Source organism: Pseudovirgaria hyperparasitica, assembly GCF_010093815.1.
Source record: "Pseudovirgaria hyperparasitica strain CBS 121739 unplaced genomic scaffold EJ05scaffold_8, whole genome shotgun sequence".
Classification (NCBI taxonomy): domain Eukaryota; kingdom Fungi; phylum Ascomycota; class Dothideomycetes; order Acrospermales; family Acrospermaceae; genus Pseudovirgaria; species Pseudovirgaria hyperparasitica.
In genome coordinates, this window is record NW_022985556.1 from 839,439 (window position 1) to 858,564 (window position 19,126).

Genomic DNA, 19,126 nt, shown 5'->3' on the forward strand with positions numbered 1-19,126 from the left:
TTGACGTGGCTCTCTAGAATCCTAGCGGGCTGCAGCCTGAGGGTAACCTTATACATAGAGAAAAATGCATCCATCATTTACATATTTATCTTCACCACCTCCACAACCACCGTTGCGCCACGGGATACCATCAGTAGCGCCACAGAGAAGCTTGGACTTGGACTTCAAGCCTTGCCTTTGTCTCGTATCGCCTCGCCCTGCTCTCTACCCATGGATGCAAGGAGAAAGCTGAGGAGGTCCGCAGGTGGAGCTTGAGCTCGGCTTTAGCCCATGTCGGTCTCTCCAGCAATGCATGTGCCAATCACAAAGCTTCTTCTGACTCCCGCCACAACTGCATAGCCGTACAACTAATTGACTCCCTCTCTGTACGCGTCAACTCGTCTTTTCACAATCTCACACACCGTTCGACTATGGCAAATCCTACTCCTTTGACTGCTGCCGAGCTTCAAGCCCATCCAGAGTTCAAGCACGTTACCTGGGACCTCAAACCCGAGAAGAAGGAATCTGTCGCTGTGGCCAATGGTCGTGGAGGCCCTATCAATATCGCATATGAAGTCCATGGCCATGGTGATATTCATCTCGTGGTAAGTATGCGTTATAGAAAAGTCCAATACCTATAAGAAGCGACGTTATAACCTTTGCGTAACGTTGCTTGTTCTGGCGAACATCTTTCCGAGTCTCGCGTTTCAACACCTCGTTTGCATGTCATACATATCTTTATATCGTGTCTCAAGTTCCTGCACTGCCTCATGATTCCCGTTTGGACATTCCCATGCACGGAACGAGCTATCAAATTTCATTCCATGCCTATACTCTTACCACTCATTCATGCACTTACGAAGACACATCCATCATGCATTGGTCAACACATGTAACTAAGCCAATCCCAGTGGGTAATGGGCCTAGGCGCCTTCAAAAGCGCCTGGCAACGTCAAACCAAAGACTTCGCCCATACCCAGGCCTCCAAATACACATCCCTGATCTTCGACAATCGCGGCATGGGCGAATCCGACAAGCCACTGGCCCGCTACTCGACCTCTGACATGGCTCTCGACGCCATCGAACTTTTGGACCATCTCGGATGGACAGGCAGGCGACAATGCCACATCATCGGCATTAGCATGGGCGGCATGATTTCGCAGGAGATTGTGCGTATAGGTAGTCCATAGCACGACATGAAACGGTCTTGACGTGGCATGCAGGCAATCCGCATTCCCTCTCGCATCGCATCACTTTCGCTCGTCTCTACAGCGCCGCGGCTCGTCAACACGGTCGGCTTTGTTGAGAACATCCGCAATCGCATCAACCTGTTCATCCCGCGCCACATCGACGAGCAACTCACACGCGTGAAGTACAACTTGTTCACTGCCGACTGGTGCAACGCGCCAGACGAGCACGAATACACGGTCAAGTCGTTCCCGACCAACGGCGATCGTATGATGGCGTCGGAAATCACGAAGCGCAATAACACGGCACAGTTCACACGGCGCGGCTTCCTCTTACAGATCATCGCGGCCGGATGGCACCACAAATCGGATGCTCAGTTGAAGCAGATTGGCGACGAAGTGGGGAGGGAGAGAATCATGGTTGTGCATGGGACAAATGACAACATGATCACTTTTCCGCATGGCCCGATGCTATTGAAAGGGCTAGGGGGTGAGGAAGGAGGCGTGACAAAGAAATTCATTGATGGGCAGGGACACATGGTAAGCTTCCATCATATACGATATGTTGATGTGGGCAATTGCTAACCGGTCTCCATAGCTACCGGCGGAGATGAGGAAGGAATTCAATGGATGGATCGAGGATCTGGTGCGGAGAGGTGAAGAGTTGAATAGTAAGAGTTGATGGTTCCAATCGACACTGGGCAAAGATAAAGGCTGATGTCCAGAATGATAGACGCTAAGTTGATATAGCACAACTAAGGTTTTCAACGCTAAGCTCGAAAATAATTGACACAAATCTATATCCACGTGACCGTCTCCTTCTCCCATGACACCACACGCATAGAATTACCACTGACTGAGATGACCCGACGAATTGGACTCGGAGACGACTGATGTCGAGGTCTATTTGATCCTCCATGGTCCCTACTGTTCATTCATCTGCATTACATGCACACAGTCCGTTCCACTTCCCACTCAGCCGTACCAATTTTTGAGACTTACTTCTGCTCGGGCAGTGGTCTTTTTCGCCTTTCGTACAGATACAGTGGACATTTCTGTGGATCGGAGATGAGGTATTTTGACCGGGATAGTCCCGTTCTTTCCTCGCATGTCGACAAATGACGTTGCGCCAAGATTTCAGGCGGTCAGGCGCGTACATATTGTTTCCCGTTCTGGCTATTACCAGAAAACTTTGCTTCGTCGCCCCGCACCCGTTCCTTCCTAGATTGTGCTGTGGAAGAGGGGACTTATGTATAGTGATTATATAGCGGACAAAGGATCTCGTTCCTAGTTACACCTGATGTGAATAATGGCATCAAAGAGCTCTGTCGTAGATATATTGCAGCTGTGTATTGTAGAATTAGCCTTATGCTGCAATACACTGGACTTGCCGGCATCATCCCTGCACTTAATAGCCGAGTGGAGCCAACGTGTGGAAGCTTGAGCTAGTGCACGCTCTGACCTTTTTCTTATATATCCCCATAATACATCTTTGCATATTTTCTCCGCATTCCTGCCATTCCTTGGTCTTTCTGCCTTTTTGTGCGTCTGTTTGAGTCTTGTTTTCAACTACATAGACCCATCATAATCACGAAAGATAGGCAAAAGTCTACAGGAATGGCGAGAAAAGAACCGTGGTGGAGGATTCATCTCTGCCAGGGCATGATCAATGATGTGAGACGTCGCGCTCCGTACTATGTGAGCGACTGGACAGATGCGTGGGACTATAGAGTCGTACCGGCGACTGTATACATGTACTTTGCAAAGTAAGACCTGTTCAACTATGCAAGGACGGACACTGACGTTCTCTCAGTATCTTACCAGCTCTCGCATTTTCTCTCGACATGTTTACCAAAACCGCAATGAGCTTTGGCGTCAATGAGGTTCTGCTTGCATCTGTTCTCGGTGCTGTCGTTTTTGCTGTCTTTGCTGCTCAGCCACTGGTCATTGTTGGCGTCACAGGTATGTCTCCTTTTCCGTAATGCTGCTCATCCATCTGACTCCTGAAGGACCCATCACGGTCTTCAACTACACAGTCTACGACATCATGACACCGAGGGGGACGAATTATTTTGCCTTCATGTGCTGGATTGGCATGTACGTCTGCCCCCCCCCCCCCCCCTATTCACAATTGACCCAGAAAGAGACTGACACAACTACAGTTGGTCCCTGATAATGCACACCATTCTCGCCATCACAAACTCCTGCAACGCCCTCCGCTACGTAACCCGTTTCTCATGCGACATCTTCGGCTTCTACGTCGCCCTGATCTACCTCCAGAAAGGCATCCAGGTCCTCACCCGCCAATGGGCCTCCGGCGACGCCTCCGCCTACCTCTCCATCGTCGTCGCTCTCCTCGTCACCGCCGTCGCCTACCTCTGCTCCCTCATCGGCACCAGCTCCCTCTTCCACCGCGTCGTGCGCAAATTCATCGAAGACTACGGCACCCCGCTCACAATCATCTTCTTCACCGGCTTCGTGCACATCGGCCGCATGCGCACCGTCGAAACCGAAAAACTCCCCGTCTCACGCGCCTTCTACCCAACCCAGGACCGCAGCTGGCTCGTGCCCTTCTGGGCCGACATCAGCGTCCCAGACATCTTCATCGCCCTGCCCTTCGCCCTCCTCCTCACCATCCTCTTCTGGTTCGACCACAACGTCTCCTCGCTCATCGCCCAGGGCACCGAGTTCCCCCTCCGCAAACCCGCCGGCTTCCACTGGGACATCTTCCTCCTCGGCATCACCACCTTCGTCGCCGGCCTCCTCGGCATCCCCTTTCCCAACGGCCTCATCCCGCAAGCCCCCTTCCACACCGCCTCCCTCTGCGCCACCCGCACCATCGCCTCCTCCTCCTCCTCCCCATCACCCACCAAACCCGACCATCCCCACACCACTAAACGCATCACCTCCCACGTCGTCGAACAGCGCGCGTCAAACCTCGCCCAAGGCCTCCTCACCCTCGGCACCATGACCGGGCCCCTCCTCACCGTCCTCCACCTCATCCCCCAGTCCGTCCTCGCAGGCCTCTTCTTCACAATGGGCATCCAAGCCCTCCAATCCAACCCCATCACAACCCGCATCCTCTACCTCCTCACCTCCCGGCCCCTCCTCCCACATGGTTCCCCCCTAAACTCACTGTCCCGCCGCAGCATCGCATGCTTTACCGCAATCCAATTGCTTGGCTTCGCGGCTACGTTTGCGGTCACGCAGACGATTGCCGCGGTCGGGTTCCCGTTGGTGATTCTGGGGCTTATTCCGTTGCGGACGTGGGTTTTGCCGCTGTGGTTTGTGCGTGGGGAGTTGATGGTCTTGGATGAGGCGACGGCGAGTGCGTTTACGATGGTTAGTTGTGGGGGGATTCATGGGGCGAGTGGGACCGAGGTGGGGGACGAGGAGGAGGTGGGAGAGGGCCGGGACGTGGAAAGCGGTGGTGGAGGAAGCGGGTCAGGGGAGAAAAGGGGGGAGGAAGGAGGGGTTGTGAATAGGGGTGGATTTAAGGGGGATGCAGGAGAGGCCAAATGAGAGAGGTAAAAAGTTGCATCGAAGCGAGCAATATAGCCATATTGGATAATGTATTAATTCTTCGTCCACTGGATCAATGTTCTTATTACGGAACAGACAAAAAGGTGGGTATCTGGCGATGGAACGACCAGGAAAGAACACAATCACACGCCTGCTTTTAGAAAAAACGCGTCCAGTCCTTTACAGACCCAGCCATGAGACGAGTCAACGACTACAACCGCCGCAACACCATGAATGCATATTCCCACCTCTATACCTGCCAGGATCGCCGCCTGTCAGTCCCCGTCTCCCGACAATGGTCCCTCAATACGGCGGTACAGCCCTCTCTCCGACCGCCGCCTCGTCGCCATCATCCCCAACATCAATCGCCTCCAACAAGCCCGAGAAATCAGGCCGCGGCCCCGTCATCGTGCTCTCCCTAGTGCGCGTCTTCGCCACGCGCATACTACCCTTCACGCTACCCTTCACACTGCCCTGTCTCAGGCTGCGAGCCTTCTCACCACCAGCATTTCCCCTCGACACAACGCCCTCGCCACTGCCATTGCTATTGCCAATAGCCTCACTCCCAGGCGCCGTACCAGGTCTACTGCGCACCGGACTGGCCGCTGCGCGAAGATTGGCGGGCAGCGGAGGCACAGGCGGGACAGAATCACGCTCGCGTTCACGCATGTACTCTTGGATGTTTTGCTCGACTGTGATACCGCTAGTATTTCCGCCTGCGTTGGGCAATGGCGTGGCCTTTGGCGTGAGATCCAGCTCGCTCGGTTGGCCTGCCGTCACAAATGACACCTCACTGGCCGAGAAATCTGCGCTGACCATGCTCTCGCTCGTATCGTCGTCGGTCGGATCGAGCTGGCTGCGCGCGAGCCCATGTACAGGGAAGCTGACACGTGTCGAGCCTGACAGAGCGCGTTTGAGGTCTGTAACCGTGGTGGCGGCGTGTGTGTCGGTAGTAGTACTCGTCGCAGTAGAACGGTTTTCCTTATCCCCGCGATCCTGACGGTTCCGAATTGACGCTGTATTCGCACCTGCTGAGCGACGACGTGCGGAGCGCTTCGTGGACGAGTGGACTTCGATGTCAGAAATATTGCCGCCAGGTATGTTGACTGCAAGTAGGTTCTTGCCTGAAGAACGCGCGCCTTTGGAGCCGGATACAGACGCGGAGGAGTCTGAATCCTTTGCAGTGGCTGCGATGGTTGCTTCTTTGGTCCATGGCGCGAGGAGTTGGTCTTTAATGTCTGTAGGAAGATCATCGGCGGAGGAGCGTGAAGTAGGTGCAGCGAGGATCGGTGTGGAGAAGGAACGACCCGGAGAGCCAGGTGGGCTAGTAGGCGGGGAGATGAGGGTGCCACTGTAGCCTTGAATGATGATGTCAACGAGGCCATCACGGTCGTCAAAAAGGCGTAAGTCGCCAGAGGAGGCATAGGCGCCCTGGCCATTGCTAGCACGGGAGTTTGAGCGGATGCTGTCGAGCGATGATGGGGGGACGCGTACGCCGTTACCCCAGAGTGAGGATTGATTGCGACGGGCGATTTCGCGCGATATGTTGTTGCCAATCTGGGAGTTTTGAAAGTCGAAGTGGACGCTGAGCCCCCAAAGATAGCCGTGCACAAGACTGCCCAGGTGGACTTTTGATTTCATATCTTGTGTCGTCTTGATGTCGTCCTGGAGCCGCATGATCATTGGCAGACCGTAGCGGAGGGCGTTGAGTCCAAGGTTCTGAACGAGAGACGTTAACAGCAGATGGAGCATCAAGATGTCGGGTTCAGAAGTGACATGCTGGTGGGCATTCTCGTAGATCGCCAGATGAAGCAAAGGTAGAAACGTTGAGTTCTTTGCAGGGCGAGGAGAGCGCTCACGGTGCGATGCGTTGGAGACGGCTCTCCTGACGAGGCTTTGTGCGCGTTCGACACTACCGCCTTGCTGTGGTATTCCCCTCCCTCTTGTCACACGGAGACTGCTTTTATCTGTTTCCTTTTCCAACCACGTGAGCAGAGCCTCGATGTATGCTTGCCGGACTTGGAGGGAGGGATCTCTGAGAAGCCACTGTGTGCCGTTCCAGACATCTACACCCACTGATCCTCGACCTGCACCTCTGCCTCCAATCTTGGAATTGGCGACGATCAAGATTTCTCGGATTGCCGCAAGTGCAATCAGCCTGGCATTGTCGAAAGAGAAAAAGCTGGAGGTTCGGGGTTCGGAACTGGACGAGTCTGTGGTGGCTACACTGCTCTCCAAATTTGAGGGCTTGAGTCTTGATAATATCGTTGTGATCATGTCCGAGATCTGATCTGCATAGTATACGTGCGTTGCAAGCATCCCTATTGATGTCTGCAGTGTCGAGAGAAGTAGTTGTCTGGTGAAGGATGGCTCGACAGCAATCTCAATGACTGGATCTGAGTTTCCTTCAGACTTCTCTTTCATAGCGTCTTTCGATTCGCGAACAGGATTGATGGCGTCAGATTGTTGATGATGTGGTCGTAATGCTGTGCTCTGCCCTCCAAGCTGCAACAATAGAAGCACGTGCTGGATGAAGCCAATGAGCACATCCATGATACTGAGCCCTATGAAGCTGATGTTGGAACTGAGCAAAGATTGGATCATGCTCGCAAATATCAACTGTTTTTGCAGATCTTCTTCCACGATCGGACTGCGTACTAATGACTCTACCGCACTAACCAGTACCACAAACCGATCTTGGACAGGAGTCCAGCCGCATATCATGGCAAACAGGGCATTTGGCCAGCTGCTGATCTGACTGGGTCGGTGTTCGTGATGTGTAAGTGTTTCATGTGTTCTAGAGCGATTTGCTACGAATGTGAGTACCGTACTCGTCGCCAATCGTAATTGGCCACGGTTCACGACGGTGAAGACGTTCCGAAGGGCTTGGAGTGCAACAATCCCAACCTCAATCTCGGCAAGCTTATCGGCCTCTGCGGTAGTCCCAGACGCAGCGACTGGATCAGCCTCATCAGTTCCTGCTGTCTGAACGGTTGAAATGCTTTGTCTTCGCCGAAGGCCTTGCTCTTTTTCCTGTACCTCCTTCTCTTCCTCACGCTCCTGCAGTTCTTCCAAGTCTTTCCCATTATGCGAATACATGTTCAGGAGGATGGCGGGAATGATCACGGTTAGCTGTCGACTGGTCTCAGATCCGAGAGCTTCTGAGGCTGCGACTGCTTTGATCGCCTCTAAGCCGGCCTTTCGAAATCTTATTGCGACAGGCCAGCTTATTGAAGATTTTCCAGCGCTAGTTGTTTCCTTTGATGCGAAGTCTGCATACATTTTGACGATCTCCTCATATTGCGCAATGTAATCCTGGTCTGCCGCAAGTGTGATTGGGTCCTGATGAGCACATAATGCTTCCCAGGTTGGGACTGAATCCTCAACCATGTTGACATCATTGGATTGAAGTATCGTTCGAATCGAGTTCAGAATGGCACTCCGGTAAAGTGGAAGATCGCGTGGACATTTCTCGATCAGTGCCTGGAGAATTTCCAGGGTAACTTGTACATTTCTGAAGCTACGTCAGCGGGTGTAGCATATGGGATTCATGATTTCCTACCCGATGCGACCCTTGTAGACATCGCTTACTGTCTTCCTATCCAGAAATTCAGTGACTTTGGTGAGTTTGCTGCGGCGTGTACTGGCGTAATAAAGGAGGTAGCTGAGTTCTGATGAATTGGGTTTCGCTTCGACGCTGTTCTTCTGCAGTCGAGGATAGCAATCAATGATCAGTGCCTGATGCTTTGGCCGGAGCCTTCGCCGTACGCCTTGCATCGAGCACGCACTTCAGCGAATATCTGGTATTACGATTATATGTGGAGGAGGGTATAAGGGTGGTAATCGGAGAAGAATCAACGGCGAATGGTGAGAAGCAGCAGTAGCAGCGGAGGGTTCGGAAGGCGAGAGATTAGCAGCGTCGACAGGTAAGGCATGTGTAAGACAGCCACCAGGAATGCAGTTGGACAAGTGAGCAGTTTCTGGTGATGGTAACAATGAGGATACAGATGAGTGAGGCGATGTGTTGTTCAGTAGGCACCCGTAGGATTAGGACTGGGTAGGCTAAGCTTCGTAATGATATTATTTAATTATTCCTCCCAAGGGACGGTGATGCGATGGGAATGGATCCCCAGCACTTTCAGGCCTCAACTTCCCGCAGTCCAGGCGGATTGGCGGCCACTTACGCCCATTTTAAGCCTACGCAAGCCCACGCCCGGGTGCATACTCCGCTAACTAGTTCTTAATTAGGCTACCTAGCTAGGTACAGTCATAATTACCCCCCCAAGCCTGGAATGGATTGCCCACCCACCATCGAAAAAGACTGTGATGTTTCAAAACACCATGCCGGAACTATTTCCATCATCTCTCTCTTTATATTCTCCACCAAGTCGCTGTCGATCGCCCTCCAGATCAAGCTGATCCTTCTGCTCAAATACCATCACCACCTCCTCCTCTTTCTCCTCTCTTCTGGCTACTTCAGCCCTTGAGCTTGGCTATATGTGTTATCGTCGACGGCCTCGGCTTTACTCTGGCATCACATTGAACACATGCTCACTCGATATGCCTCAACAGCTTCAGCCACATGGGAAGATGCTTTTCGGCTGCACTCTTTGTCCTCTGAATACCACTTCGACTATAGCTTATTGCCTACATACGCTACAGCTGTAGTCTCTTTCAATTACCGATGAACTTATCCCGGCTTATGCTCAATTGACTGCCCTGACTTTACCAGTCTCAACCTCATACACCCATCCACTGACGGCTACATCGTCTGGAATGGCAGCTGAGTTATTTAAGAAAGCCACGTCATCCCTGACGCCTTGCTCTAAGCTATGGACACATGTTAGGCACGGCTCGTGCTATCAACTCCTTGATCACATACTCTGGGAAGGGTTGGAAGTCTAGTCCTCCTAGCTCTTTGACTGCTGCATCACCGAGCTGTTTCTGGACCACAGTATGCGCATCCTCGTTTTTGAATGTCAGCATGCCACATCCTGTGATATCCTGTCAGCTCAGAGTCCAGGGTGCATGCTGGTCTCGCCAGATCTCTTACCAGTGTGCTTGATAAGAAGGATCTCCTTGGTTCCTTTTTCAAGCTGTGAGCTTCAACTTCGCATCGCATGGGTGGCGGATTGACCAACCAAGCAATTGCTCCGAAATGATCAAGCTACGAAGAGCATCTAGGTAGCTACCATTAGCTTCAGTGTTCAAGCTGGCCTGCCAAGCTTCGTCACCTTTCGCGTTTCCTCCAGCATTTCTGATAACGTGCGCATCACCCCTGTGGAAGGTCAAAAGGTAAACACAACCGTAATGGATAGCGAATCGTACAAATCGATTCCATATGCAGCAGCAGGGTCGATTCGAGCATCCATGCAAGTTACTCCATCCGATTAGCGTCCGAGGAGGCACATTTAGGCCATCCAGGTACTCACCAACGGCATACTTCTTCGCTAGGTATATAAGTCAGTCCTAGTCAACTCCTCCGAGCCTCATTCTTTTACCTGGTGGCAATGCAAGGTCACCTTTGGTGAAGGTCGACGCATATTGTTTGTTCTTCTCCGTCAAGTTGTTCTGAATCACAGTCATGATGTCGGTCCTCACAACGTCCTCCGGTCGAGTTTATTACACCGCAGTCAGGATCGAGAAATTTAGGCAACAAGGGGAAAGATGAGCATCTATGGGTGCTTCGACTCTATATGTACCGTCTCTGTATGCGCCCTCCTGCTATCACGACCCTTCCCGAAGGCACCTGAGGAGTGAGGGGTAGACCGAACGAACGGGACTAGCTGGTGTATTTCCTCAACCATTGATGGAATGACGCGATCATGGACCAGTCAACCGTGTGGAAACTCTTTATGATATGCACGAACATCGTGTATGCATGAACATCTGTTCCGAGGAAGTCCAAATATGTATCTTCAGAAGTGTTCGGCTTCTTAGCATCCGCCTTGATGAAGCCGGCTCTTATCTGGGAGATTATGGTCCGACCGTCCTAGTACGAAGTGACAACAGAGTATAAGCTTCCACGGATAATACATCTTTGCCATGGGCACTATCCATGTGCTGCACTGTATCCTACAGCAGGGCATGAACACAGTTCCTTCCATACTTTTGGACTCCCGTGCAAGGCTATCGAGTGGAACTGGAGTGATAACCGTGGTACACTGATGCTACAGATTTCCCTAGACTTGCGGAGCGAACTCCGTGTCAAAAGAGAGAATGGTTCGGTGCGTAGCTTTGTGTCAGTACTGGAAACAAGTCGTTCGACCAATCAAGGCAGAATTTCTTTAGCGCCTGGGTGTGGCTGAGTCACAACGTCGAACTGTACAGAACAAAGGCAACAAGGTACCTGAACAATGATGTGGAAACCTTGGATACGGAAGCGGCGCCTAATGACACAGCGCCTACCCACACTTGGCACAGCCTCTGTCATCAGTATAAGAGTGACCCTGTGTGTCCCAGGCTGCGTGAAATCATTCAGAAGCGTCAACATTACTTCTTACCTCACTCAGCACCACAACTGTTTCATCATTTGCACCAACTTTCATATTTCCAACGTGCCGTCCCTATCACGATGACAAACCCGATGCTTAGCGTTGTCATGGAAGACGTATCCGCAGGGGTCCTCGAGGTCATCGTGGGCACACCCGAGAGCCGACATGAAGTGTTCCATGTCGGTAAATATCTGCTCCAAATCCACTCTGGGTATTTCGAAGGTCTCTTGAAAGACTACAAGGGAGACACGCTCCTATGCAGAGTAGATCCGGCCTATTTCAGATTCTTCATACAGTATTGCTTGACCAAAAGCAACAAAACACTATCAGACCATGTAATGAACGAAGAAGCCCATTACCTGTCTTGTGTCAAGTCCTATATCACAGCTCTGTACCTGCAAGCAGATGGTTATCAAGCATATCTCAAGAATGCCCTCTTCTCCGGGCTCGATCAGGTGGAATTATCGGCAAGAATGATCTGCGAGTTACTGTTTGTTGCTTACACACTTAGTATTGAGGACAAGGTTCGCCAGCGGATACACTGCTACGCTTTCAGACGTGTGGACCGCCTTCGGTCAGATCCAGCTTGGCAGCAACTGAAGAGGTATCGCCCGGGAGCCATCATTGGAATACTTTATTCACTTTCCCGCAAGAAGTTCACTGTCAAAGACCCTATGTTACGCGGAGTCAAACAAAAAGAGGACAGACTCGAGCTGCCAGGAACAGTGGTATGCAATGCTCTACGAGTGGCTCGCGCACCAGATACGAAAGAGCATGTTCGACAGCGGACGCACTTCTACGCATATAAACACGTGAAGCGTCTTCGTATGGATCCAGCTTGGAAAGAATTGGCACGCGACTGCCCTGAAGTTATTATTGCGATTCTCTATTCGTTATCGCCATACGCAGCTAGGTTCAACGGAAACCCGGTTGGGAAGACAGTTTTGATATAAGTCTCTGGGCAAAAACAAACACGACCGCATAGTTAGGATACATAGTACGCAAGTGACACATTCACCTGACGATCTAATCTCATTCACCCACAGATCCTTGTATAGACCGCTTCTGGTTGCTTTGTTCACCTGGTCGAGACCAACAACCAAGTTTTCAGGGCCTAAATATTGCGAAGCAACACCACCACACCCATCACACGACCCGCGTCACAACTCCATCACACCTGACTCAAGGGCAACACAACATCTCACTTACGACACTGTCGATCGTATCGTACCGAAAAGAGTTAAAGCGGACCATTCAAGAATATAACGCCGTCGTTATGGATCATTCGGAGTCTAGCAATTCTACGGTAGAAAGTTCAGAGCGGAACGAGAGCAGCGACGTGGAAAGCTCAGCGCACCACGATAATATGGAGGTTGCCAAGTATCACCCCATGAAGATCTCTTAATTGACAGTGCTGAAACGTTCCAAGCCCATCACCCTCGGAACTCGTCACCATCCGCGTAACATCCAAGCTGCACGAACACGCCGTGCCCGCGCAATCAGACTTCGTCATGCACACCGCCCTCGCCAAACAATACTCGGACACCTTCAAACTCCTCCTCGAAAGCGACCCTGCCGAGCACGTCAGACGCCTCATCGAACTACCAAACGTCCACCCAGACATCTTCCTCTACTTCGTCGACTGCGTCTACAACAACGGCGCCCTCCCCACCCACCCCTCCTCCTCCTCTCCCAAGTCTACATCCTCTGCGAGACCCTCCAAGCCCGCGTCATCAAAGCCCTCGTCTTCGCCAAATTCGTCAACAACCTCCTCCTCATCGGCCCCCGCTCCAAGGCCGTCATCTGCACCATCCTCAAACTCGTCGTCACCGACCTCCCCGAGTTCCCGGAGGATCGCACCGGGCTCCGCTCGTTGATGCTGACGTATACGTATCTGCACCGCGACTGGCTGAAGGATTGCCCGCATTTTGTCGCCGTCTTGATGGAGGTGCCCGAGCTGGGCCGCTGGATCTTGTGTAGTCGTGATCCGTCGGAGGTGTATCGTAGGCCGGTCTGGGCTTAGATTGCTTGGGATTCAAGTAGGCTAATGGATGCGTGCAAAGATTTTGGGGTGGTGCACTTGTGTGACTTTATGTGACTGCGTGCGTGAATGATGGATTCGGAAAGAGGGCTTTTTGGTGTTTTATGTGTGGTGTAGTTTTGAAACGCACAGTTTCCTGCTAGTCGGCTGAGGATTCGACCAGGCTGAGCATGCCATGTTTGCCATGTCCATTACAGCAGTATGTAGATTGGCCCATAGCGGGTCGTCGTCAGATACTATAGGCAGTAGAGCTTCTCGGTGATTTCATACGCTGTATAAACCTGAAAACGGATAGAGTGGTGAGGATAAGGCTGTTTTAAAGTGATCTGTCGATAGCATTCAGCTTGAGCAAGACGGCAAAAGGAGGTTTCTAGGCACCTCACAACATGATTTTCGGGTACATGTCTGGGGAGTGAAAGGATATATCACGTACATAGCACAGTAGGATTTTGTTATAGATTCAACCAGGAAGGGGATATAGAGAAGCCATCTATCAAATGCTGAGATAATCGTATATGCAAGCTATTTCCAAATGTCCCCTCGCCGGGCGGGATTGTGGGAAAGATGCGGAACGGTAAATCTAGAATACAGTAATAACCCGGGTCCGTCTATTCGCTTACTTCTTCTTGCCCTTCTTACTGGCCGCTGCTCCAGCTCCAGCTCCAGCAAGCTTCTTCTGTGCCTCCTTCTCCAGCAAGGCGAATTCTGCTTCGTCCTCGAACGGAACTGTGGACAGAGCCCTGAGCTTGGGTAGGAACCTTCCGACCTTTGCTTGGTAGGTCTTGTACTCGGGGTACTTTCCAGCCGTGAGCAACTCGGTAAGCCATGTGCTGGCCTGGAATAGGAAGAGGTAAGACAGAGCACCAATGCCGGCCCAGTTGTAGTATTGATCGGTTGCGAAGCATGACCACTGGTAGAGCACGACCCAGATGGACTGCTCTGCAAGGAAATTTGGGTGGCGTGAGAAAGACCATAGGCCAGTCGAGATGAAACCACGGTCCAGGTCGGACCGAAGATAGCCAGGAGGCACCTTTGCCGTTTCTCGGTATTGCTTCTTGGCACCCTGGTAATCTGGATCTTGTTAGTACGTGGACAGAACAATGTCCTGAAACACCTACTCCACTGTTGTTGGTCCGCGAAGAACTCAAGAAGTACTAGTCCCATCAGAACGCGTGCAAAAACGATGTCCGAGAAGCTCATGTCGGGCTGGCTATGTTTGGCGGCAATCATGAGAACATATGTAGGCATTGTGATCATCATCAACAGAATCTGTGAATGGCTGTCAGAAATGCAAAAAATAGGTCGCCCAGGGATTACTCTTACGCTCTGTGCCAATGAAATGAAGACCACGTTGAAAATAAACATCAACGCAGGCCCAACTTTGTTCTTGACGATTTCCCATCGATAGTCCTCGGAGCCAATCTGATAACCTCCTCTTCGCCAGTAATTGAAAGTGAGTCGTAGCTGTACGAGAGGTCAATTCTGATCAATATCAACAGAGGAACGATGCGACCTACACTCCAGACAACAGAGAATGCGAGTAGGTTATCCAGTCTTTGAGTGGGGAGTCCATTGAGATGTGCCCATAGTGCATAATGCCCGTTGTAGACAGCTGGTAGGATACTCCACACGCGATCGACTTGACTGTAATTCTTGTTGATTTCGCTCAGAAGAAGAAAGATAGGCGCCAGAGCAAGGGCAAAGGCAATCGCGGTGATGAGAGGGTTCGTGTTGGTGTAAATTTTGACCAGATCATCGGTATTGCTGATATGAGCCCATACTTGCTGAGGCAGCGTTTTGAGCTGGGGGACGAACGGCGCGACGGTCTTCGTGTAGCTTGTGCAATCGGCGAGTGTCTTGACAGCGGGAAGGGCGCTGGCAAAGAAAAGCATACTGCTCTATGTGTGGCGTCTCTGCACAAGCTGCAAAGACGTGGAGGTGTGGATTCAAGTTAGAAGGGTGGGAGTGTGTGTGAATCCAACGTGGGAGAGAGATGGAAGCAGTCCTAAGAAGCTTGAATAGAAAGTCGTATCATGAGGTCATTTGTAGGAGAACTTTAGCGGCTGCCCGGCTAGTCTTAGGCTGGAGCGTCGGTGGATCTGCAGGCATCAAGGCTCCTTCCAGAGCGAGATTGGGCGCGACCCGTTTGAAAACAACGCGAGATTTCATCAGCAGCCGAGAACATCAGAAAACACGTCGTCACATGCCCGATTGCAATAAATCGGTCTCGTAGCCGTTGTATCGATTGGCGACTGATCCTATGTCTTAGGATATTATATCATAGTAATGCGCATCTTATGCGTGGCTGAAAAGCCGTCTATTGCGAAAGCAGTAGCAAATCATCTAGCAGGGCGTGTAGTCACGGTTTGTGGCCATAGCCCCTTGAGATACTGACGACTAACAACATTCGTCAAGCATAATGTCAATGGCACACCATACGTGAAGAACTATTGTTTCGATTACAACTTCCGGCAATGGGGACAGAGCAGCGTCACCTTTACCAGTGCTCAAGGGCATATCACCAGCTCAGACTTTGGACCCAGGTATAAGAGCTGGCAGTCATGTCTACCCATCGCTCTATTCGAAGCTGACATTAATACGACTATTGATGATGTGAGCAGTCTAGAGATGGCTACTTTGTCTGAACCCTCCTAACACGGCACAGAAAATGAAGCCGGTTGCAGAGAACATCAGACAACAATCTCGATATGCGCAGATTGTTTTCATCTGGACCGACTGTGATCGTGAAGGCGAATACATCGGATCAGAGATCAGAGACCTTGCCGTTGCAGCAAAGCCTGGGATCCAGGTCAAAAGGGCACGATTTAGCAACATCGAAAGAAAGTAAGTGAGTCTCGATGATGGTATACTTGCGGGACCTGATAGTATATAGCCATGTAATCCAAGCTGCTGGGAATCCTGTTGACCTGGACGAACGGCAAGTCCAGGCAGTCGCTGCGAGGATTGAGCTCGATTTCCGCTTGGGAACAGCCTTTACGCGAATGCAGACACTGGCATTAAAGCCACTGGTGGAGCAAGCAGATCCAGGCTACAAAGTCATAAGCTATGGTACGTGATGAATCGGCTGTTCATGCAACATACTGATGTATTTAAAGGATCTTGTCAATTTCCGACGCTTGGCTTTGTGGTTGATCGATATCTCCGTGTCAAGAATTTCAAACCGGAGCCTTTCTGGTACATCAAGGTTTCCCACAAGAAGGACGATATAAACGTCAATTTCACGTGGTCCCGTGGTCATCTGTTTGACCGCATGGCCGTCACCATCATGTTCGAGCGCTGTCTGGCGGCGAAACAAGCCAAAGTCGTCGAAATGTTGACCAAACCCACGAGCAAATGGCGGCCACTGCCCCTTACAACGCTAGAGTTGCAAAAATGTGGAAGTCGATTCCTGCGGATGACTGGTCAGGAAGTCATGAAACACGCAGAAAAGCTGTACACGGCTGGCTGGATCAGCTACCCTCGTACCGAGACTGATCAATTCAGCAAAGACATGGACCTCAAGAAGCTCGTTGAGAAGCAACAGCAGTCACAGCAGTGGGGTCAATATGCCGAGATGTGAGTACAACGCGGTTCCTGGCGGTGTGCCTGCTGACTGGTAGTGCAGGCTTATGGGAGGTGGTTTCAATCAACCCCGCGTAGGCCGTAACAATGATGAAGCGCATCCTCCCATCCACCCGGTCAATTTCGTAGTGCCTACACAGCTGAGTGAGCCCGAGAAACGAGTGTATGAGTTTGTCACGCGTCGATTTCTCGCGTGCTGCTCTGAAGATGCCAAGGGTGTGTCGGCGGAACTTGGAATCGAATGGGGCGTGGAGAAGTTCAATGCGAAAGGATTGACAGTCCTGCAACGCAACTATCTCGATGTGTATCCGTACGATAAGTGGGAAAGTAGCCAACAATTGCCACCATTCACGGTGGGAGAGACGTTCATACCGATGGAAGCAAAGATCACAGATGGAAAGACCACGGCGCCTAGCTACTTGACAGAGCCAGAATTGTTGTCACTCATGGACGCCAACGGTATAGGAACGGACGCGACGATGCATGAGCATGTCGAGAAAATCAAAGATCGCAATTATGTCATGACGCGCAGTATTGGCGGCAGTAGAGCTCCTGCAGCCGTAGCTGAGAGTGCCGAGACTACCCGCGGTGGACGCGGCGGCAGAGGGCGAGGGCGAGGCGGACGCGGAGGAGCCGCAGCTACGGCACGTGGAGGTAGTGGTATGCTGGAATTCATTCCAACCACGTTGGGCGTCGCCCTAATTGAGGGGTACGACCAAGTTGGGTTCGAGACAAGCCTGGGAAAGCCTCATCTACGGAAAGAAGTGCGTAAACGTATTCCCAGCCTGGCGACGAGGACGTACTGACTAGTACATACAGATGGAACTGCAAATGAAGGCAATTTGTGCGGGCACGAAGACAAAGTACGAGGTGGTGCAGCAGAATCTTGACCAATATCGGAATGTGTACAGCAGGTCGGTCCAGCAGATTGACGTCCTCAAGACCGTGAGTGGCTCAAGCGACGACTCCTATTGGACTGGATGTAGAAGCTGACTAGAACCCCGTTGACGACAGGCGATACGCAAATACGTGCTACAGCAGAACGTGGGCTGAACTATGGTCCACTATACTCGACAAAAGCTCCGAGAAGCTTCCATTCCGTTTCATCGACGCATATGAGTTACGTCAAGCGATGAACAAGACGAGAGCGGGCGTTTGACGAGAGACGCATGATGGAAGCAGTAGCTCTTGGCGAGGTAGTACGGCAGAGGCGCGGCTCGCGACGGATGGCCTTGGTCCGCCCTCCCCCAGTACTGCGAACCACGTGTCTGGAGAAAGAGGGGACCAGCGTGGCGCAAGGGCAGCGATGATTATGATGATGATGATGATGGAAAGATCCAAGGTTCTAGTGAAGGGGTCCAACTCTGGTTAAAGGGTTCCTGAATTGCGCTCATGTCAGCAGATATGATTGATAAGAACCGCCAGGGTTAATGGCGCATGTTTCACCAGCAGCACCACAACAAGCCGACGTCGGCGTATAAGCAACGCAAGGGAATGCGAACGGTAGATGATTAGAAGTCCCGAATGGTGTTGCGTCGAAACATGAGGGGGGGTCACTGCATTGGCATGGCTTTGCGGCATGTATATGGCTGCGAATAGGGCCGAGGTGTGTGTGTGCCGGTGTATCAGACAGAAAGCGGCGATGGAGAATATAATGCCGAATCGTGGAGTGGCGCCGAGGGCGTGTCGAAACGGGTTGGCTGGGATGGAGAGATATGATATTATCAAAGAGATAAGTGATGGGACGGTCGGTATATGGTGTTGACCCACGGGCAAACCCGGATCAAAGATATCAAGATTTTGGGGGGGGCTGCATTCATTGCGTAAGGCAGCAATAGCGCGCAAATACACAGAAGACCACTCTGTAGTCGGGGTCTCAGGTTTGTCACAGCCACTAATTAGTTGATAGTACAACTACCTAATAATACCTGCAGCTGACATTCCGATGGCGAGCAAGATGGCAGATGACGAGAATAGTGATGACTGTCCGTGCGTGCTGGCTTGCTAAATTAGCCGGGGTTGTTGTATGAATGAATGAATGCGGGTATAATTAGTGGAGTCTGGACATGACAAAGGGTACTCTTTGTTACTAACAAGTTCAGAACGACGACGACGACGCCGCAGAACGCCGGGTCCGAATGGCAGGTTGAGGTCATCTGCGCGGCATGCTCACGAGTGATTACGCACCCTCTTGGTTAGTTTACTGCTTACCTTGGTTCTGAGGATTAGTAGTAGTAGTAGTAGTAGTAGTAGTAGTAGTAGTAGTAGTAGTAGTAGTAGTAGTAGTAGTAGTAGTAGTAGTAGTAGTAGTAGTAGTAGTA

General features: G+C 51.5%; 8 protein-coding genes across 8 annotated transcripts; 5 read left to right on the forward strand and 3 right to left on the reverse strand.

The window, feature by feature from the left end:
• Nucleotides 1–410: 410 nt before the first annotated feature.
• Nucleotides 411–1,848, forward strand: EJ05DRAFT_438986 (alpha/beta-hydrolase; the record flags this gene model as incomplete). Its single annotated transcript, XM_033741853.1, has 4 exons — nt 411–605; nt 891–1,148; nt 1,203–1,706; nt 1,765–1,848. The coding sequence occupies 4 exons, from the start codon at nt 411–413 to the stop codon at nt 1,846–1,848; spliced, it is 1,041 nt and encodes a 346-aa protein (XP_033600508.1).
• Nucleotides 1,849–2,783: 935 nt separating this feature from the next.
• EJ05DRAFT_538308 (anion exchange family protein) lies at nt 2,784–4,688 on the forward strand (the record flags this gene model as incomplete). The annotated part of the gene is made up of 4 exons (XM_033749444.1): nt 2,784–2,932; nt 2,980–3,128; nt 3,176–3,263; nt 3,329–4,688. The coding sequence occupies 4 exons, from the start codon at nt 2,784–2,786 to the stop codon at nt 4,686–4,688; spliced, it is 1,746 nt and encodes a 581-aa protein (XP_033600509.1).
• Nucleotides 4,689–4,839: 151 nt separating this feature from the next.
• On the reverse strand, nt 4,840–8,769 carry EJ05DRAFT_375950 (uncharacterized protein). Its single transcript, XM_033741188.1, has 2 exons — nt 8,251–8,769; nt 4,840–8,202 (listed from the first exon to the last, which is right to left on the reverse strand). The coding sequence occupies exons 1-2, from the start codon at nt 8,463–8,465 to the stop codon at nt 4,992–4,994; spliced, it is 3,426 nt and encodes a 1,141-aa protein (XP_033600510.1). The 5' UTR covers nt 8,466–8,769; the 3' UTR covers nt 4,840–4,991.
• A 533-nt stretch (nt 8,770–9,302) lies between these two features.
• EJ05DRAFT_465004 (beta carbonic anhydrase clade D) lies at nt 9,303–10,331 on the reverse strand. Its single transcript, XM_033742763.1, has 8 exons — nt 10,190–10,331; nt 10,121–10,138; nt 10,017–10,068; nt 9,923–9,966; nt 9,830–9,868; nt 9,742–9,774; nt 9,571–9,682; nt 9,303–9,518 (listed from the first exon to the last, which is right to left on the reverse strand). Exons 1-8 carry the CDS (start codon nt 10,272–10,274, stop codon nt 9,395–9,397), a joined length of 507 nt encoding a protein of 168 aa, XP_033600511.1. The 5' UTR covers nt 10,275–10,331; the 3' UTR covers nt 9,303–9,394.
• Nucleotides 10,332–11,028: 697 nt separating this feature from the next.
• EJ05DRAFT_375946 (uncharacterized protein) lies at nt 11,029–12,414 on the forward strand. The gene has a single exon (XM_033741187.1). It carries the CDS (start codon nt 11,263–11,265, stop codon nt 12,133–12,135), a length of 873 nt encoding a protein of 290 aa, XP_033600512.1. The 5' UTR covers nt 11,029–11,262; the 3' UTR covers nt 12,136–12,414.
• On the forward strand, nt 12,254–13,475 carry EJ05DRAFT_376043 (uncharacterized protein). Its single transcript, XM_033741189.1, has 2 exons — nt 12,254–12,554; nt 12,612–13,475. Exons 1-2 carry the CDS (start codon nt 12,459–12,461, stop codon nt 13,203–13,205), a joined length of 690 nt encoding a protein of 229 aa, XP_033600513.1. The 5' UTR covers nt 12,254–12,458; the 3' UTR covers nt 13,206–13,475.
• EJ05DRAFT_476336 (DUF1295-domain-containing protein) lies at nt 13,400–15,253 on the reverse strand. Its single transcript, XM_033744007.1, has 5 exons — nt 14,741–15,253; nt 14,547–14,687; nt 14,342–14,492; nt 13,657–14,294; nt 13,400–13,549 (listed from the first exon to the last, which is right to left on the reverse strand). The coding sequence occupies exons 1-4, from the start codon at nt 15,113–15,115 to the stop codon at nt 13,840–13,842; spliced, it is 1,122 nt and encodes a 373-aa protein (XP_033600514.1). The 5' UTR covers nt 15,116–15,253; the 3' UTR covers nt 13,400–13,549; nt 13,657–13,839.
• Nucleotides 15,254–15,395: 142 nt separating this feature from the next.
• EJ05DRAFT_376160 (DNA topoisomerase III) lies at nt 15,396–18,029 on the forward strand. Its single transcript, XM_033741190.1, has 8 exons — nt 15,396–15,587; nt 15,639–15,836; nt 15,889–16,067; nt 16,117–16,292; nt 16,340–16,799; nt 16,849–17,569; nt 17,625–17,750; nt 17,820–18,029. The coding sequence occupies exons 1-8, from the start codon at nt 15,510–15,512 to the stop codon at nt 17,856–17,858; spliced, it is 1,977 nt and encodes a 658-aa protein (XP_033600515.1). The 5' UTR covers nt 15,396–15,509; the 3' UTR covers nt 17,859–18,029.
• The last annotated feature ends 1,097 nt before the right edge of the window (nt 18,030–19,126 follow it).

Excerpts from the sequence above, each read along its gene's own strand:
- EJ05DRAFT_476336 (XM_033744007.1), bottom strand. The coding sequence starts at position 15,115 with ATGCTTTTCTTTGCCAGCGCCCTTCCCGCTGTCAAGACACTCGCCGAT. Across the intron at positions 14,688-14,740 it reads CATTCTCTGTTGTCTGGAGT|CTACGACTCACTTTCAATTA; the intron begins GTAGGTCGCATC and ends CCTCTCGTACAG. Across the intron at positions 14,493-14,546 it reads TCATTTCATTGGCACAGAGC|ATTCTGTTGATGATGATCAC; the intron begins GTAAGAGTAATC and ends AGCCATTCACAG.
- EJ05DRAFT_376160 (XM_033741190.1), top strand. The coding sequence starts at position 15,510 with ATGCGCATCTTATGCGTGGCTGAAAAGCCGTCTATTGCGAAAGCAGTA. Across the intron at positions 16,800-16,848 it reads TGGGGTCAATATGCCGAGAT|GCTTATGGGAGGTGGTTTCA; the intron begins GTGAGTACAACG and ends CTGGTAGTGCAG. Across the intron at positions 17,751-17,819 it reads AGATTGACGTCCTCAAGACC|GCGATACGCAAATACGTGCT; the intron begins GTGAGTGGCTCA and ends CGTTGACGACAG.
- EJ05DRAFT_375946 (XM_033741187.1), top strand. The coding sequence starts at position 11,263 with ATGACAAACCCGATGCTTAGCGTTGTCATGGAAGACGTATCCGCAGGG.
- EJ05DRAFT_376043 (XM_033741189.1), top strand. The coding sequence starts at position 12,459 with ATGGATCATTCGGAGTCTAGCAATTCTACGGTAGAAAGTTCAGAGCGG. Across the intron at positions 12,555-12,611 it reads CGCACCACGATAATATGGAG|CCCATCACCCTCGGAACTCG; the intron begins GTTGCCAAGTAT and ends AAACGTTCCAAG.
- EJ05DRAFT_375950 (XM_033741188.1), bottom strand. The coding sequence starts at position 8,465 with ATGCAAGGCGTACGGCGAAGGCTCCGGCCAAAGCATCAGGCACTGATC. Across the intron at positions 8,203-8,250 it reads GTCTACAAGGGTCGCATCGG|AAATGTACAAGTTACCCTGG; the intron begins GTAGGAAATCAT and ends ACGTAGCTTCAG.
- EJ05DRAFT_465004 (XM_033742763.1), bottom strand. The coding sequence starts at position 10,274 with ATGACTGTGATTCAGAACAACTTGACGGAGAAGAACAAACAATATGCG. Across the intron at positions 9,775-9,829 it reads CATTTCGGAGCAATTGCTTG|GAACCAAGGAGATCCTTCTT; the intron begins GTTGGTCAATCC and ends AGCTTGAAAAAG. Across the intron at positions 9,519-9,570 it reads GACTTCCAACCCTTCCCAGA|CTTAGAGCAAGGCGTCAGGG; the intron begins GTATGTGATCAA and ends ATGTGTCCATAG.